General features: G+C 31.2%; 1 protein-coding gene across 1 annotated transcript; it reads right to left on the bottom strand.

Annotated features, from left to right (window-relative positions):
- Positions 1-7: 7 nt before the first annotated feature.
- On the bottom strand, positions 8-19,834 carry LOC130895704 (arf-GAP with coiled-coil, ANK repeat and PH domain-containing protein 2). The gene is made up of 14 exons (XM_057803177.1): positions 19,634-19,834; positions 19,461-19,577; positions 19,188-19,361; positions 17,354-17,582; positions 16,995-17,090; positions 15,171-15,376; positions 11,263-11,379; positions 10,353-10,559; positions 8,750-8,856; positions 8,319-8,499; positions 7,822-8,264; positions 6,574-6,737; positions 3,933-4,153; positions 8-3,704 (listed from the first exon to the last, which is right to left on the bottom strand). Exons 1-14 carry the CDS (start codon positions 19,684-19,686, stop codon positions 3,545-3,547), a joined length of 2,475 nt encoding a protein of 824 aa, XP_057659160.1. The 5' UTR covers positions 19,687-19,834; the 3' UTR covers positions 8-3,544.
- Positions 19,835-19,894: the final 60 nt, after the last annotated feature.

The following is a 19,894-nucleotide window of genomic DNA, read 5'->3' as shown; positions in this document are numbered from 1 at the left end:
TTCGCTGTTAAGGTTTTCAAATACACGTTTAAAAAAATTAAAAAAAAATATCTAAATTTTACAAATAAATATATGAATGTAAACAGTGTAATAAATTTAGCAACAATGTAATGTCATCTGATGAAGGCTACAATTTTAATGCTCACTAGTTGGTTACACGGTGAGTGGGGTCTCTGGTACGTTCCATTTAACACCCACAACAGTTTCAATACAGTTTTTGGTGTTCCACATGAGACTGAGAGTGAAACTCAACCATAAATTCATGGGAATCTATATCGAATTAAATGTTACTCCAGTCCATGTGAAACATTGGTTTTTACCATACCGCCTTATTGTAAGCCCCCAGTAAACGCCTTTTTCATTTTACTGTTAATGGCATGGGAGTTTTAGTACATCGGGTGTTAAGTGGAAGGTATCCTTGAAGTGTGAAGAACAATTTAAATATAAATAGAATCCTGGTAACCTAAGAAGACAGTTCCTTTTTATCAGACACAAGACAAACATGTATCAAACCAGTAGTTAGTGAAAAATTGGTTATTTTCTTCAAATTTTTATTTCTTAGATCATTTTATAAGTTTTTCGTGATGATTTCATGATGATAAATACCTTTACCTGTTATTTTAAACTGATTTTAATAGCAAAACGACCTAAAATCAAGATAAATCATCACGAAGAACTGGTGATTATACAATAAAGTTACCACTGACATAACCTTTTAGAGACCTCACTCTACAACAACGTCTCTAGAGGCATATTCGAAAGAAGTAGCCGCCTTTAGTTCAAATCCTTTGTTTAGAAAATCGTGTTATATGCTTTCAATGTTTGAAGTATTTATATCCAGATTATGTTTACAAAAGAAAGGCACTTTTATTGACATTGGACAATGTTGTTCTGATTAATTTCGAAAAAATTTGTTACAAGTATCAATTTTTTTAATAGCTTGAACAGATGGTTAGAAAGTTACTGTTTTAGAATTTTTTAGGAAAACAATTATTCAAAATGTAACGAGAGTTTTCATTTATGTGAAGGTTCTTTGTGACAACCAAGTTACCTTCAACAAAATAAGAACAAATGCATATAAAAGTCAAAAAAGAAAAATTTTTTTCAAAAAATGTAGTACAAAAAACGTGAAAGAGGAAAAAAATGAAGGTTTCAAGATATAAAGTTTTTTTATTCTACTTTGAAAATAGGTTTTTTTTTTTAAAAACAAAAGGATTTTTATTTTTTGATTTCGATACATATTTTGAAATAATAATTTTTCAAAACCTTTTTTTAACCAAAAAGGATCTTTTCAGAAAAAATGAAATTCAATTTTTTAAAACCTCACATTATAAATATATTTCAGAGAAATTTTTCTAAATTGAAACCTTCAAAATGGCTAGTGCTTTTTTGGACAAAAATCTGGAATCACATCATTACAAAATTCAATTCCTCAGAATTGACATACTTTGATTCACAAAACGCAGTAAGGAGCCACCAAACTTTAACGTCTAATTATTTTTTTATATGCATTGAACATTTTGGAGAGTAAAACATGCTGGAAACAAAAAAAGACAGTGGAAATGGGACTTGACTTCTTGGACGACCACCAATGAAAAATGGTCTAAATCATCCCAACTGTTCTTAAAAAACCATCGTAGAAAAAACAAGATCTATTCTCAACTTATGGAAAGGAATGAGTAAACGTTTTGACATAATATTTATTCCCCTAAAAGACAAGAAACTGTGGCATCTGCAGAAGAAAAAACAAGTCGATAAAACTGATGATAATTGAACTTTGAATCAGTTACACGCCCACCATATTCTCCAGAACTGACCACCATTGACTAGGGATTATTGAAGAAAGTCATCGATGAATTAGGAGTCTAAACTAAAGATATCTATGGAAATGGCATAGAATTATTAGAAAAGCTATGACTTTTTGTTTATCTGCACATAATGAACATTCTGGACCCCACATGATGGGCCAGAGCAAAGAGAAGGGATCATGTTATTGTAGATAGAAAAAAACGACGATGGCACAATATCAAAACTAGTCTCAGTCACATAAACTTTTTCTATGGAATAAAATTGAAAGCATAACAGAAATTGGTGATATAAAATCAAAATTAGAATAAGATACAAAAAAGAAACAGGAGTAGAGAATGGAGAGACATTGTGGACAGTAGAAGAATAAAAACAAACCTGCTTCTATCTCTTAGAACATATTATGAAAACTGTTCATCTTTTCAACTGGAAAAAAGATGAACGAATGTCAAAAATAGATTTGGATTTTATAAGAAAATCAGGGGAAAATATGAAAAAGGAACAGCAATAAGAGCGGGAGAGACTTTGTGGGCAGAAGAGGAACCAAAAAGACTCAACACTCCCACCTCTATCACTGGGAACACAGTATGAATATTGTTCTTCATCTTTCCAACTGTTCTTAGAGATTAAAGTTGAAATTATGTCAAAAATTAGCGGTTTTAGGAAAATATATGAAAAAGGAACAGGAAAAAACAGCAGAGAGACCTTTTGGAAGCAGAACAAAAAAGACTCAACCTGTTCTCCATAATCTCAAGTCTTTGTAGGAAATACAATTAGAAGTATGTGAAAAATTGATGATTTCATAAGAAAATTAGAAGAAGATATGAAAAAGCAAAATCAGTAAAGAGCGAAGAGACATTGTGGACAGGAAAGGAGCAAAAAGGACTCAACACACCTAGTTATATAACCTAAAACATGATTCAAAAGCTTATATTTATCATCACAAGTATTCCCAGTAAATGAAATTAAAAGTATGTCAAAAGTTGGGAATTTTGTAAGAAAATTAAAAGAAAATATGAAAAAGGAGCAACAGTAAGAGCTGGAGAGACTTTGTGGGTAGAAGAGGAACCAAAAGGGCCCGTCACACCCACTTCTATCATTTAGAACACAGTATGAAAATTGTTCTTAATCCTTCCAAATGTTTTTAGATAATAGTTGAAATTATGTCAAAAACTGGCGAGTTTATAATGAAATTAAAAAAAATATATGGAAAGGGACAGGAAAAGAGGGCAGAAAATTGATAGGAAGATAAAAACCAACACACCTATCTCTATCACCTAAAACATACTTTAACAACTAATCTTCATCACTGTAATTCCTAGGAAATAAAATTCGAGGCATTTGAAAAATTGGAGAAATAATAAAGGAATTAGAAGAAAATATGAAAAAAAACCAGTAGAACAGAAGAGGAACAAGAAACGACCAAACACACTACGATTACATAAAACTGGTTCTCATTATCTCCACTGTTTCTTGAAAAAAACATTGGCAGCATAATAAGATTTGGTGATGTAAAAGTAAAATTAGAGGAAAAAAACAAAGAAGAAAGACTGTACGGGCAGATGGGGGAGAAACGACCAAAAATACCTGGACTACCTGGAACAGTACCTTCAAACATGATGTAAAAAATTGGTCTTCGTCATACTAGGAAACCCTTGGAGGTCCGCATCTTCTACAAACTAACAACTAGCGTTAATATAATTTATTAATATAATAAGTTAAAAAAACTTGAAACAGATTAACCGTTGTTGTCTTCTTCGATTTTTGGTCTCAGCAATTTTTCTGGATGAGAATACGCTAATCGTGAGAAATCGCGGACTACATCGTTGAATGTATCGTCGCCCGTTACTCCCAATTCGGAATCTTTCATTTCTTCATTTAATCTACCTAACCGTAGCCTGAAACAAGAATCAAATAAACATTATATTGGAGAATCAATTATTTCAACAAACAGAGGATTTCATAATTAGTACAAGGCACTTGCTATATAATATTACATTTTTTGTTTTTCGGTGATTTAGACTGAAGGTAGTAGAAACGTTAGAATTTTTCATAAACATACATAAAAGGTCTAAGTAATAAGAAATTAAAAACATTTATTTATATATGTATAAAAAATCACTTACAAAGTTACAATATCAGCGTTTTCCTTTTGTTCGGCTATAGAGAGCGGGACTTTACCTTCGTCATCTTTTAAATGTTGATTGGCTCGGTGTTTCAAAAATAAACACACCTGCGCCGTATGACCTTCTTGAGTGGCTATATGAAGAGGAGTTTTTCCGTCTTGATCTTGAGCATTGATTTTCGCACCGTTGAGAATTAAATAGGCACAAGGCATCACAGATCCCTATAATAAAACCATCATTGTATTTTGTTTCGAGAAATCAAATTATCAAAAAAAAAATCGAAAAGAAGATATTCGAGGACCCAAAAATAACCACAATTATTTTTTTAAAAATATTCAATTAATACTCTCCATTATAACTAATACATTTATACTGGTCTGACGAGCGTTTCGATAGCCAAGTTATCGTCTTCAAAGACTAAAGTCTACTGCTTACCTCCAGTCTCTGAAGAAACGCGTGTGTGGTAGTGTAATTGTAAGTGTTTGTGTAAACAGTGTGTTTAGTATGAATATCACCAACGGTTCCAGAAACTCCAGCTTAACTAATAGATTGTTCTGCTTGGTGCTTATACTGTTTTTTTCTCATTTGCAGAATTGACAGACAGCTATTTTTTCATTTTTCTCTTGACCTGTTCAATGTTGTGGATTCGGTATCTTTAAATACCATAAGAATAATTCACACGAGGTCAGGTCAGGCGAGAAATATACCGAGGTATTTCATTTTTAACCCAAAACAGTTATGACTGTAGATACATTGTATTGGTAGAAGAATTAGTCTCTTGTCTGCTACAAAATCAGGTCTTTAGTTACTACCAGTTGATAAATTATCACTTTATGGTCTATGGGCACAAGATTTTGATTTTTTTCAATATTTATCACGATTGGAACCGTCGACGAGTTTCCACAATAAGGGTTGTCATCAACCAATCTAACACTATTCTTAAACCGTGCTAACAACTCGTATACTTGAGTTGTTTTTTTTCTTAGCGTCTTCTTTGTAAACTATTTTCAACATTAAAATAGGTTCATTAGCATTTTTATCGGATAGAACACAAAGTTCTACAACTAAAAGTTGTTTACTTAAACTTGGAATCATAAAAAGTGAAAAAAGAACAAAATCGTACGCCACGTCGCTATCACATACTGACGCCTACGACAATGCTATTACGGATATTATTGGGTCTCCGTTAGCGTGTTCGAATATTTTATAGATAAAGATACCTATGAAAAATTGATTAGACAAAAATACGTTTATTTGAAATTTGAGAAAACCTTTTTCGTTCGACAGATTTTAACCTGACATATCTCAATTAAAATAATATATTGTATGCACATAAAATGAATTAACAAAGCAGACAAAGTGAATATTAATTTATAACTAACAGAGTATTTATAGTCATAGGGTCGAGAATGGTAAAGAGGTAGCACAATAATCAGTTCCATAATTACTTGAAACTAAATTTTTCAAAATTAATTATTGCTACTTAAATAGAATCGAACTAAAGCAGCTAATCTACAAATTAATTTCTTTTCAAATTATATAATAATTCATTGAATAAATACGAAAATTGTCATTATAAATGTTATGGTATGTTATAGGGAGGATTTTCTATAATTTTCGTGTTTAATTTTATGATTTTTTTGAGCAAAAATGACACATAAGCATGAAAGTCCCAAAGTTCGAGTGCCCAAACTGTACCCACAAAGCTTCAGCTCAATTTGTTACTAAACTAGATATATTTTCAATCAAGGATGTGATATTATGTATGTGAAAAATTTTTTGTGGTTTTCCTACTTTTCCTGACCTACTAGTATATATTTGTTTCTATAAGGGTAGCGTAAAAGTCAAATAACTCAATTTTTTACTGCAATTTTTTTAATACATGAACAATTAAATAAAAAAATTATCATTTTCCATTAATATTACCAGGATATATTCACACTTTCCCGAAGATATTCTCTTTGAGAGTCTGAGGTTTGTTAACAAAGACCTAAAAAAATCTAGAACGGTTAAATCAGACGATTTTGTCGGCCTGTGCAAATTACTAAAACGACAAGTTAAGAGATCTTCAGAATTTCGTTTGAAAGTCGTGGAGTTTATACTCCATCTTTCTGGAACCCCCAGTTACAATTAATGACACCACACTATACACAAACTTGAAGAGAGTATAATGTCTGTGCCTCCAAAAATAATTCACGTATCCGCAAAGAAGAAGTCTCAAATTGATTTTTGATGTGAAGTTGGGATGGTGGTCATTGGATAGAAACACTTTGTAAGGAAACATCTTCTAACATTCCTCCTTAATTCTGTGTTCCAATTAATGCTCAATTATGTATTTACCCCTTCAAGTCCTCTAAAATATATTCAACCTTAGCAGTGATATTTTCCGGGACTGTTTAGACCTGAAAACATGTCTTGTAGTCCTATACTCCTCTAGGTGAGCAATTGAAGGCTGTAGTGTTTGATTACGTCTTATTGACGTGTATTTTGTATCTTTACTTTACAAATATCATAACAGAATTGTCATTTATCACGTTCCCATAGGACAATGACTTTTGCACCACCCTTTACAACTATAATTTTGATTATTTTTATATGACACGTTTATACGATTTATATTTAATAATAAACATTGTTTTACACTAAATACTGCTGCGTGAAGGGGATTTCTACCCCTGTCATCCGGATTTATCCAAGATTTGTCGGCACCTAAGGCTAAAGCTTCACACATCACTGGCAAGTTATGGGCCGCGGCCGCTTTGTACAATAATAAATCTGGTTGTAGTTTAGAAATATCTTCTTCTCCTGAAAAAAAAAATCGTTTCAAATTCATAATAAATAACAGTAAATAAGAGAAGTGAGTTGTCTAATTTCATATCCCCTTAACTAAATTTTGAGTCAAACAACTTTTATACGCCATTTTATGGGAATTTATGCTTTCTATCGACTTGTGCATTAATTTAGGCCCAAACCGAGAAACAATAAAATCTTTTAAGCATTATACAATTCATCCAAAAATTTCTTGTTGATATTATCAAAATTTGTGTAATTTTGTCATTGGAATCAAATCCTTTTTTTGTTATAAAACAAAATATAATCGATCGGAGCTAAATCCGGAGATTATGATGGAAAATACAGCAATTTGTAGCCTAATTTTTGGATTTTGGCTGTGGAAACTGTACATTTATGCACCCTTACGTTATTCTGGTACAAAAAGATCTTTTTCACTAAACTCTTTCAATTTTTTTCAACTGGTCAATACATCGACTGCATTGATTCCCATACCATTTTAGATGACGTTAATGTGAATATAAACCCCAAAAAATGTTATGTCTGACACAGAAACCTTGAACATCTTTAATACCTCTCCAAGGCCTGAACACCAATAAAATCACTGACCCCGATGGAATACCACCAATCGTATTGAAGAAATACACAGCGGAACTAACAAGTCCGCTATACAAACTCTTTTCCCTATCATATAAAAGAAGTCTCTTTCCTGCAGATTGTAGCTCCAGCCAATAGCAAAAAAAAAGGAAAAAATATACTATCCAGCAACTACCGTCCGATTGCTTTATTCTTAGCCAAGGTCATGTAGAAAGTCGTTAACCAATAAATCTTCTCTTTCGAGGCATCATATTGTCCAGATCTTACCCCAAGCGATTACTAGCTGATTCCAGACCTGGAAAGGTGCTCCAAGGAAAGAAATATATAATCAAATGAGAAAGTCGTCCCTGAAACTGAAGGAAAATAACCTTGATATAAAAATATCATAGAAAGGTGAGAAACCGGGTTGCATCGAAGGAAACTATTGGCAAAATTTTTTTTGGATCTACACTAAATTTGGCTAAAAACTTTACTGCAGTTTGTTGTTTCTAATAGTTCTTACCAACAGTCTCATTTTCCTCTTCTCCTCCAGTAGATTCCTGGTCACTACTTAAATCAATGGCTTCTTCCATTGGCTGCTTATCTAAATCGTTACCAAAAAGTAACACGCTACTTCTACTTTTTAAACTATTTCTTTTAGAAGATTCATTATTCATATATTCATCTTTGCTACTACACGTCTCACCAGTTTCTGTAATTTTGTCAATTTTCTTAGAAACCTTCATCGATTTCAAACCGTTCTTGTCTTTTTTATCACAACTTCGAGGTCTTCGACGTAATTTACGAACGCTCCATTTTCTAACTTCCATAAGGCTCGGGGGACGCGAATTTCTATTCGACGGAGAGCTTCTGGTCGAAGAAGGAGACGTTTTATTGAAAGTAGGTAACGATTTCACGAATAGTTTATCCACGTATTTGGCTTTTATGAAAGTTTCTCGTACGGCTCTGAAAAATAAAATCAAATTACATTTGTCATTTTCAATTTTTAGTTAAAATTACCCCGGACATTGTTCAGTAGGTCTGTTCGTATTATCGGGTACGTTAGCTTCGTATATTTTATTTACCGCCAAATTTCCTAATTCTACCATTACTTTAATAACTTCTGGTTCCCAATCATCCAAAGTTAATGATCTAACTTTACTGTAGTGTACTCCTAGACCTCTATGGATACCAGAACATTCTAAAAATTCATCAGGAAGGCAAAATATGAGATAAGTAAATCGGGGGGCTTAGTATCAATTGTAAATTTCGATAAGGGCGTTAAATAAAATGTTGGAAACGTGGAAACGGCGTTGGCAGAAGTGCATCTTGTCTAAAGGAGAGTACTTTGAAGGATGCCATAATTTATTTGTTTGAAAAGTGAAATAATAATTTGGTTGAAGATTATTTTTAGATTTTTCGAACTACTTTGATATTCTAATGATACTTACCGATACATAAAGTTATTCCTAAATTGATACTAGCCCATCGTGGGTTTGGACTTCTGCAATCACAGCAAACATTATTTCCAGGTATTTTCAATAGTTGCTCCCACATCCTAAATAAATATTATCACAAATAAAAACCAAATATTCAATCATTCAAAAGTTCGAGGTGAAAATTTGAATAATAAATTTTATCACAAATAAAAACCTAATATTCAATAAAGCAAAAGTACCAGAAGATTTGAATAATAAATTTTATCACAAATAAAAACCAAATATTCTATTATTCAAAAGAAAATTTGAATAATAAATTGGGATAATATGAAATAATATATTCAAATTCTATATACGAGGTGTAATAAAAAAATAAACCTAATAAATTTTCATATAAATAAATAAAAAGATTTAACAAAACATATACATACATACTGATATTGAAATTAAAATGAGGAACTGTTGCAAAAAGATAATAGAAACTATCAGCGTTTTACAAAAAAATCTTTGCAATATAACGAAGGTAACAATTATTTATTATCACACAAATCAAATCTTTAAATTTATGAGTTAAGTTTTGAGTTTTGGTGCACAATGTAGTAAATCTCGTACCAACTTGTGTTGATACAATCAGTGAGAAGTTTGATCTCATTTCGACTTATCAGTCTTCTTCTATACCCACTTTAGTAAGATCGTATTTGAAATATGGATCTGACCTAAAGCATTGACATCACATATAGTTTCAAGTTGTAACAAAGGATCAAAGGAACTAATATAATGTAATTATCTGTATATGGTGATAATAAAAAGTTATATTAACAATTTAATAGGGCTTAAGAACAAATAAGCATTGGAGTAACCTCACAAATCGATGAAAATTTAGAAACAATTTTGTTCATACAAACAAGAATTGATTATGAAAAAGCTTAGTGGAAACAAGGACCTGCAAAATGGGCTCATATTTATCATAACAAAAGTCTTGCTGTTTGTCCACATCCTCCTTACTTTCCAGATTTAGCTTCATGCAGCATAACTTTCCGAAAATAAAAAAAGTGCTAAATGAGAAACGTTTTGCACTATTTCTGATATTATTAAAAATAAATCAGACTTAAGTCATTCTATAGGAACCTTCCTTTCTTCAACGTTAGGATATTTATTTTTTATTTTTTTTTATCACATCTCGTATATAACAGGTAACATTATACTGCGGTTTTGAAATCTATTGTGCCTCCTATCAGAGCTGCTCTTGTTGCTGGAACATCTACAGCTTGCCATCTAGTTCCAGAGTTCTAAAAACACTCCCGGCTTCAAGGAATTCACATCCTTGTACCTAAAAGACATTTCCTGGATTGGAAACTAAAATTAAAAAGACCTCAAGTTTCTCATCTAATCTAAAAAGGAAGTAGATCTGTTATATCATCCACAGAATTTATACAAAGAAATGTCTTCATAAATCTTGACATTATTATAATAATTTCTTAGAATAAGTTGTTATTTCCAAAACTACCTGAAAGGTAAGGAAGATTCAGAAGAATAGAAGGAAATATTTGATACTCGAGTAAATCTTTCGAAAACAAAAAAAAATGTGAGGTAAATAATAATAACAATCACTCACCTTTTTTTAGTACGATTGTTATTATCACCTTGTCTTTGGTATTTACCAGAAATATTGTTAGTATATGGTAAGATGTTATCATCACCAGTTTTCAATCTATCGAAATCCATACTTTGAACTCTTTGGATGGCTGCACCGATTCCTTTCTGCAAAGCTGTTATCCAACAATCGTACATTTCTTTAGTATCAGCTTGCAACATGTGGCTTCTAGAAAAATTAATAAATATAAAAAATAGGGTTGATAGAAATCGAAGCGAGGGATAATTAATAAAAGTAAATAATAACATATGATTAAGAAAACAAAGACATAATGTGACGAGCTATATTATGCAACAGTGTTAAATCAAGATAAAATGATGAAAACATAATGTAAAGTTTTATTCTGAAAAAATTACGTCAATAACTTTCAAAATTCGAGAAAAACTCAATTATTAAACCGTGTGTGAATATAACTAAAAACTTTCAATTTTATTATTTATCGTATATAAACAAAAATTTTACCACGAAAAGTTTTAAATCCTTTATTTATGAAAAAAATTACTAAAAATTGTATTTAAACGAAATAAAATTGTTTTTCAATGTAGTTATTAGAATCGAAATTATTTTTGGTTGATTCTTTTTCCAAAACAATGACTATAATTGAAAAAAAAATGGTTTATTGCATCAATACTCTGGATTAAATGGTCGAATTAATGTTTTTATAGCTAAGATATCATTTTTTTTCCAATTTTCATATTTTAGAACCTTAAAACGATCTAAAAAACGAAACAAATCATTTTGAAACTCTTTTAGGTCTCTGAAGATAATAAAAATAGTCGAAACGCTCGTTTGATAGGATAATCGTGATTATTGGTATAATATAGAGTGTGATTCCCAACAACTGATACCAAAATTGTTTCTGAACACTTACTTAAGTGGTGACAATACTTCGAAGCAAAATCTTCGTTCACCATCGACTACTGGTTTTACGGTACACAATCTTAAATCATCTTCCATTACTGTTTCCTGTTCTTCTCCTGACCTTTTCCTAAAATGAGGAAATACATTTAATGGCTTTACTCACAACCAGAAGGAATAATTTATCGACCTCGTTTTTTTGGTAATTTTGAAATCATCATATTTATGATTGAAGACCCCTAATTTAATACAGATGTTCGATACCAGCGCAGAGCCATGTCCTGAAGGACCGCGACTGAGAGGAAGATCGCGCCTTCGATGGTTGGAGGACGTTCGACGTTAGAGGCACCATTGTCAGGACAGAAAGGATTGGCAGTTGATTCATCATATAAACAACGGAAATTCCTCCGGATAATTAAGAACCACATTAGAAACGAATCATACAGACAAATTTTGAATACAAAATTTGCAGGACAATACATAGAAGAAAATTTGCAGAGATGGTTCAACCATATGAAAAGGATGAGTCAGGAGAATATTAGAAGCCAGAAAAATAAAAGCGAGAAATAGAGGAAGAGAAAAGAAGACATTCCATACCTTGAATAAATATTTCAAAATATCTCTAGCATTATTCTACATGACTCATTGTTCATTTCCACAGACTATTTCGGTATACTTTCCTCTCCCATACTTCTATTTTATCTGCACTCTTCTGGGTTAACACCAAGGAATCATTTCCATACAGTACAGTAGTTAATTTTTGCTTTAAGAATATTATTCAACCACCTTATTATTCTGCTACCCTTTGCTATCCGATTTTCTAGATCTTTTGTATCATCATCCGTAGTTCGTAGATAGTTGAAGGACTCAACTATTTCAAAATGTTTCTCGTTTTCCAACCTGTTTCCGATTAAAGATGTTGCGTGGTTGTAACAACTCGTACAATCCTTTTAATAGCGGTTTAAACCATTAAAAGTTGAAGGACCACCAAGTTGAAATTTATGAAACCGTTGGTTATAATCATACTGATCACAATGTTTACATTACCATTACTCCAACACTCACAATTACACTTTCTGTCGCGTGGTAAACAGTTTACCTTCAGTCTCTGAAGACGATAACTTGGTTATCGAAACGCGTTTCAAACAGTGTAATCGTGAGTGTTGGTGTAGTGGTAGGTACACTGTTTACACTACCACTACACCAACACTCACAATTACACTGTTTGACGCTCGTTTCGATAAACAAGGAATCGTCTTCAGAGATTGAAGGTAAACTCTCAGTACAGAATACAAATATTTCTATAATTAAATCTAACTTAGAAAAGCTTTTGATCTGGTTAGATAAACAAAGTTAGTTCCTGAAGAGAAAACAGCGACGACGATGAGATACCCAATGCAGAAATTTTTAGAGCGGAGAATGAGCCCTTAAAAGTTAAATTGGAAAAGGCTTTACAGCAATGTTCAACTCCAATACAGAGGCGGACAAAAAAATAGGACACCACGGACAGATTATTAGCCAAGAAATATTTTTATATGCAAATTGTTGATAGTCGGAGATGTAATCTTCCAAGAGCCTTGGAATTTCTATCAACTATCCAACCCACCAGCAAGCGTGGAATATTTTTTCCTCTTCAGGATTTTTCCTCAATAAAATACATTCAAGGGTTGAAGATGAAACATAAACACAACACTTTTTTTGTTGATACTTAAGAGTGTGATTATTTTTTCGGTATATCTAATCTCGAGATAAGTCCCGGAATTAGTCATACAAACCCCAAAAATGTCTGGATCACTAATACCTCTCAAGACTTGAATCCCTATTCAACAAAGTAAGTCTTCTTTTAATTCTACTGGTGATGCTCCAACTTTCTAATCCGATAAAAATCTCGCTTACAAAGAAATTTTGAGGTTAGGAAACGAGAAAAAAGTCTTTAGGTGCCAGATGTTGTGAATAAGGTGCAGTGTTCTGATAGAAATACAGTTTTTGTGTCTTTAAATACAATCGCTTCTTTGCATTTCCTTTATTTATTTCATCAAGAAATTTCACCGATGATACTGTCCTGTTATTTTTTTTATATTTTGACAAATAGTCAAGAAACAGAAACAGTCTTGGACTTTTTCAGAGCAGATTCTCCCTTCGCAATCCATTGTTTCGACACATTTTTTGCTGTGTATTGCCTTTCAAAAACCATACATTTAATGACAGCTCCATACTCAATTTTTTCTCCATTTTCAGAACTATCTTTACAACGACTCATAAAATTGTTGAGCAGAAATTAAGGGTCCAAAATGGTTATGATTCGAATGAAATACCTACCCCTAATGATAACATCTGCAGTTTGTGGTTATAAACCGTCGTAAATTTAATCATAATTTTACCAAAAAATCGAGGTTAATGAATTATTACTTCAGGGTTATAACACTTCTATTGTTGATGAGTATATATATATATATATATATATATATATATATATATATATATATATATATATATATATATATATTTATATTGGTTGGCAGTTCAAAAGGATATATTAAAACATATTACACCACACCAAATGTTAACCTTAAACTCGTGCTGAAAATGTGTTTCCCTCATAGCATGTGGATTTTCAGAATCCCACAAATGATTATTTTTATAATTAAATATTCCTCGTCTGGTAAATGTTGCCTCATCAGTAAAAAGAATTGATCCAGAAAATCTGGGTTAACATTTTGTTCATCTTGCAAAAAATGGGCAAATTGTAGACGCTTAGGTAAATCTTGAGGTAATAAATTCTGAACAGGAGTGTAATGATATAGATGCAATTTTTCCCTCTTCAGTATTCTAAAAATAGATGATTGGCTTATACCTGTTTGTAGACTTAATCGGCGAGTACTGATATCTGGATTCTCCGTAACACAAATTAAAATTTCATCTTCTTCATCGGCAGTGATTTTTTTTGTAGCACCGTGCTCAGTTTTAAAGCGTAAAGACCCCGTTTCATCTAAGCGGTTGTAAAGATTTCGGTACAGTTTGTAATTGGGTTGCTCTCGATTTGGGTATAATTGTGAATATCTTTGAGCCGCAGCTCGACCACTACAATTTGACTGAGCAAACACACAAATCATATCGCGCATCTCATTATTGGAAAAATCGTTATGCCTAGGCATTATTTAATAAATAACTATTACACTTGTTAATTACTAAATTGTTAATAAATGGTATACTAATGTATTACTAATTCTTATTATTATCCAATTTTTGCTTCTACACATGCTGTCTAATAGCGACACAAGCCTACTTGAAAAGAAAACGAAAAATTAAACCACGGCTTAATTCACGAATGTTAAGAGATCTTTACGAAAGCGGATCATAAAGTGTATTGAAGTAAATGGTGAGCATTTGCTTTGAAGTTTTTTATTTTTGTTTACAAATTTGTTATTGTTACATATTTAAGGAATACTAAAGATTTTTAATGAAAAAATTAAAATTTATTGAACTTTTTAGAAGCAAATAACTCGATAACCGATTGAGTTACACTATTCAAAGAAGAGTAACTTTTTTTTGTAGAATTTAACGCTTTTTAATATTTTTTTATTATTTTAGTTGTAAGTTTAGCCCAAAAAAAATTTACTTTGATTTAATTAACACAAACAAGTGTAACTAGCGCCCTCTATTAGCAATGTTAAATTAGAGTACATGATTCCTCATGCCAAAAAAACGTAAAATTTTCAAAGAGAAATTGTGAAAACACAAAAAATTATTGAGAAAATCCAAATTTAAATTTAAACTTATAAACATATGTCAGAAATTAGCAATATTTGCATAAGGCATGTTGAATCATCATATTTTGAGGTCTAGAAACTACAGTTCAGAGATTGGACATTCTTAAGAATCACCCTGTATATCTGTATGCTAGAAGAGGGATGAACGTACCTATATACTAATTTATTATCATACAGATAAAACCATCGCCTGTTCCACGTTTTAAAAGCATTCGAGGTCCTTTTAAATAAATATCCTTCCATAGATGGATGATTTTTTTCATTGGTTAATAAAAAAGGTTCAACATTAGATACTATCGAATGGGTATTTTCCAGTTCTTTTTGTATCTTGTAAGTTTCACTTCTCATTGTACCTATCTGAAAAAAAATACAATGCTGATATTATAGATAATATTAGTTATCTACTGGGTGCTCAAATAAGAAACATAAATAAGATCATCTCCGTAAATTTATGACTTTTAAGTGAAGATTATTGATAAGAAAGTGTCAAAGAGAAATTGTTAGAAATTATGGACATACTTCCGTATCTGGTAGTTTTGTAATCATAATTAAAACTCATTTATTTGGCGTTTTAGACGCCTCAAAATCCATTTATCGAAGTCTGAAATGTCGGAAATTTGTACTACCGATTTATAAATAAATGTATCGCGAATTATCAACCAATCAAGATAAAATAAACCAAACTCAATTGAAGCTGAAGTAAACATAACCTTATCAAAGTTAAAGCTAACCTACCTTAATCTAAACTAAAGTCAACATAATCTAATTGAAGCTGAAGTAAACCTAACTTAGTTGAAGCTGAAGTTAAACTATCCTAATCGAAGCTAAAGTTAACCAAACCTAATTGTAGCTGAAGTAAACCTAACTTAGTTGAAGCTGAAATTAAACTATCCTAATCGAAGCTAAAGTTAATCTAACCGAATCTAAAGTTGACCAAACCAAAATGAAATAAACCTAACTTCAATCTAAGCTAAAGTCAACCTAACCTAATCGAAGCTAAAGTTAACGTAGCTTAGTTGAAGCTAAAGTTATCATAACCTAATAAATGCTCTAAATTCAAATGTTGAATAAAAATGAACTTGAAAAGATATTTTTTTTTCACTTCATGTCTTGAGCTGAGCCTCAATCTCCTAAGCATATCATAAATCTAATGAAAAAAGCCGAACCGGAAGTCAACCAATGCAATTATTGGTATTAATGGGACCTCGATAAATGGATTCTACGACCTCGAAAACGCTAAAAAAAACGTGGTTTTATTATGAAATAAATGATAGATACGGAAATATAAACAAAATTATTTTGGCCACTAAAATTGCAAAAAATACGTTTATTCCATATTTTTCTGATTAAAGCATACTGAAAGTGCAGGGAACTAAATCTTAGATGAGAAAATCCCCCATATTAATGGTTTTCGAAATATTTGAGTATATTAGAAAAAAAAAATCCTCTTGAAAGTAATCATTCTGATCCAAGCCCCTCGACGGGTCTACTCAGATTCCCTTGAAAGGTTAGAAGATCTGCTTTGAAAGGGACCCGAAATGGAAGCACCTCCTATATATAAACGGCGGATTGTTTTCGTTAGGTTAGGTGAGATTAGGTAAAATGAGATTATGTGACATGTGGTTAGTTTAGATGAGATAAGGTTATGTGAGGTTAGGAGAGGTTTGTCACTTTGAATGGCCCCCATTGCCTCCTTTCGGTTTTTTGTGAAGCACCTTATCGGTCGTTTGTATCGTTCTCAGCAAAGAAAACCCCTGTACCATCCTGTATATATCTAACAAATTCTTTCGAAGGATTTTATAATAATCTTTGGTCATTTTACCATAAGGTTCCATCCTGTTGAATGTTAACCAACCTATATAGATTTTTGTATGCTTAAACTTCAGTATATGTCCCAAATAAAAACTTTTTAACAGATTTTAATTAATTTTCAAAATCTCAAAAATTATCTATAAAAAATAATCCATCAACTTACCTCGTCTGCTAAAGTTTTAAAAAATGGCTCCAAATCTGCACATAAATCAGAACCTTGATGGTAATATGTCGTACAGGCGTGCATATAGGACAATAACTGCAAAAATAAAAATATTTCCGCTAATCGATATTACGAGGTGTGATCAATAACTACTGTAAATTAATTTTTACAATAGCAATTATATCGAGACAAGCAGTTTTAGTGATAATTTTCACAGTTGGTCGTGGCTTATCGCGCATCTTGGAAATTTAATCACCATGTCTAGTTTTGAAATGAAAATATTTCAAAGCATATAAAACAACAACCATACCAAATAAACTTCCCTTAATTCTAATCATTCTGTATATATTGATACTTACTGTGCTTAATATCTCGTGCCTTTTTTTCGATTGCAATACACTGATACTATTAACATAGTCTAAAGTTTGATGACCAAAGCAAGACCTAACTGCCACTAGTACGTTTTGAATTTCTTCGACTTCTTGTGGTTTACTACGTGGCGTATGTGAATTTCTTAATAGAACGTTGTCATATTCTGTAGATATTTTCTCGAAATGCTGTTTATAATCTTTTACCTGCTTTATGTCGCTGAAATACAATGGGGAAAATTGTTTTTAATGTCTTATTCCTGGTCATATATTTCAAAACAACATTTTCAAATCATACCGAAAACTACTTTTGTGTTAACGTGCAATATCTGTTTCGACTATAATTTTTCTAATCACAGCTCATTTCCAGAATTCACCTGAATCTTCTACTAAGTCAAAACCTCCCATCAACTTCACTTAAAACTAGTTTACTAAATAAAAGTATAAAAATGTCTAAGAATTTTTAATAAAAAAACATGTTAACCAACAAAATATTTATAAAGAATTTTAATTTTTCGCAATTTTGTATTTTTTATTTAAACACCATTTTCTAGCTTGTTGTACTAAAACTGAACATTTTCGATTGTTAAAACTCAAAAGTTATTTGTATGCCAAGGACTGAAAGTGTTACATTTTTTAGACGATGCATAAGATTCAAAACTTTTTCAATTACACTGAGGAAAGAAAATAAATAATAGAGAATTATAAACATTTTATTTATTGAATAATATAATGTACTTAATGATATTTGCAATGTCAATATTAATTATTTGCAAAAAATAATGTTGATTGTACCTCCAGGGCAATTAATAATATTTATTGGATTGGATGTTTTTAGTTTTATATTTTTATAATTATTATTATATTTAGGGTTAATTGTGTGGTTCACAAACTGCAATTTTTAAACTTATTTTCATTTTTGTTTGATAAAACAATTTTATTAAAAATGTCCCACTTCTGGATCAATAAGTGTCCCAATTCTGGTGCAGGGGGTAAATATGTGTACCAGTACTGGTACATGCGTTTTCAGTATCTCTAACAAAAATTTCACCCCTAATGAAAAGGTGTTAGATTCATTCTTAAGTAGAATATTTCATAATAATGTGATATCAAAGATGGAAAGTTTGTTCGAAGTCTTAAGGGTTCTACTAGTAGTATATTTACCTTAACTACCCTTGGTAACCCACAATGCTACTATGAACTAAGGCTTTGGACAAGAATCAGACAGCTGCTTCAAGTAAATTCTTTTAGCATATAATTTTATATATTATCATTCACAAAGAAGGTGTCATTGCCTTTTTGGCATCACTGTTACGATTTATCCCTAATAAATGTTATTTTCATGCCAGAACCAGTCTAGAGTTTCAATATTTCTAAAAAAACTTTGCTTCTGGGGCTGGATATCCAATTATATCAGCATTGAAAGTGTTTAAACCCCATTTTACCAAGTTAATAAAATTTTTAAAGGGAATATTATAAAGACGAAACAGAATATTCAAGATTCTCACACGGGATTAATTTTTGAATGCATGAATTTAAATTTCTCATTTATATTTTTATCATGCATAAAAATAATTTTCATACAATGACCATCCTCATTGTTAATTCTATTAATATTACTACTTTCACTTTATTTGCCAATTAAACATCCAACAAGCAGAAAAACATAATGAAACAATTAAATTTAGTAATAATGCTTTCACTTGATTGAATTAATATCGAGTTAATTTAATTTCTGCAAAATTGATCTAGGAAAACAATATTTTTTCAATTTTTATTTAACTGCAATAAAATTTACTAATTTTTGAAATTATTTTGTACTTACTTTTTAATAAAAGATGTAAGATTTTTCAAAATCGTTCTGGACGCTTGATCTAATAATATAGTATGAAACTTGTTCATTTCTTGAAGGCTATGAATCAGTTTGTTTAACGACGATAATACCATAGGATCTTCTTTGAAATGGGTACTCAGGTCCCACAAACTATTGGCAAACAAGCTAGAATAAACAGATTCTATGATATTTCTTCTAGAACAAGCTTGATAATAAACTGGATTAATTTACGGTTTGAATCGAATGTAATTATAGTTGATTTACCTTTGTTGGCCGACATATGTTTTTCCAGAATCCACCATAGAACCACATACTTTTAAAATTTTTTCCAACTTATTTTCCAATTGATCTACACTTACTTCCTCTTCCTCCAATAAACTCCTATAATTTAATCAAACAATTAATACACAACGAATTTGTAAACAAAAACTACTTACCTGAATTTTGGAGAATCTCGAAGACATTCGTTTAGTTCAATTTTTCCAACCATTTTGAAGCTACTGAGTATTAAATAATTAACGAGTCATAACATCCAAATTATGTTTAATGTAAAAGATTGGTTTAAATCTCATTAAGTTGAGTCATCAAAGCAGATCATTACTTTCTTGTTTTTGCTTTCGATGAAATACTCATCAGTCAAACAGTAATAGGGATCTTTGTTTTATGTACTGGTAGCACTGATTACCTACCAGGGTTAC

The sequence above is a fragment of the Diorhabda carinulata genome, chromosome 6 (genome assembly GCF_026250575.1).
Source record: "Diorhabda carinulata isolate Delta chromosome 6, icDioCari1.1, whole genome shotgun sequence".
Taxonomy (NCBI): Eukaryota; Metazoa; Arthropoda; class Insecta; order Coleoptera; family Chrysomelidae; genus Diorhabda; species Diorhabda carinulata.
The sequence above is the reverse complement of the archived record's forward strand: the minus strand, read 5'-3'. Positions and strand labels throughout refer to the sequence as shown.

Excerpts from the sequence above, each read along its gene's own strand:
- LOC130895704 (XM_057803177.1), bottom strand. The coding sequence starts at position 19,686 with ATGGTTGGAAAAATTGAACTAAACGAATGTCTTCGAGATTCTCCAAAA. Across the intron at positions 8,265-8,318 it reads CCTACTGAACAATGTCCGGG|AGCCGTACGAGAAACTTTCA; the intron begins GTAATTTTAACT and ends TTTATTTTTCAG. Across the intron at positions 6,738-7,821 it reads AGAGGAAAATGAGACTGTTG|GAGAAGAAGATATTTCTAAA; the intron begins GTAAGAACTATT and ends TTTTTTTTTCAG.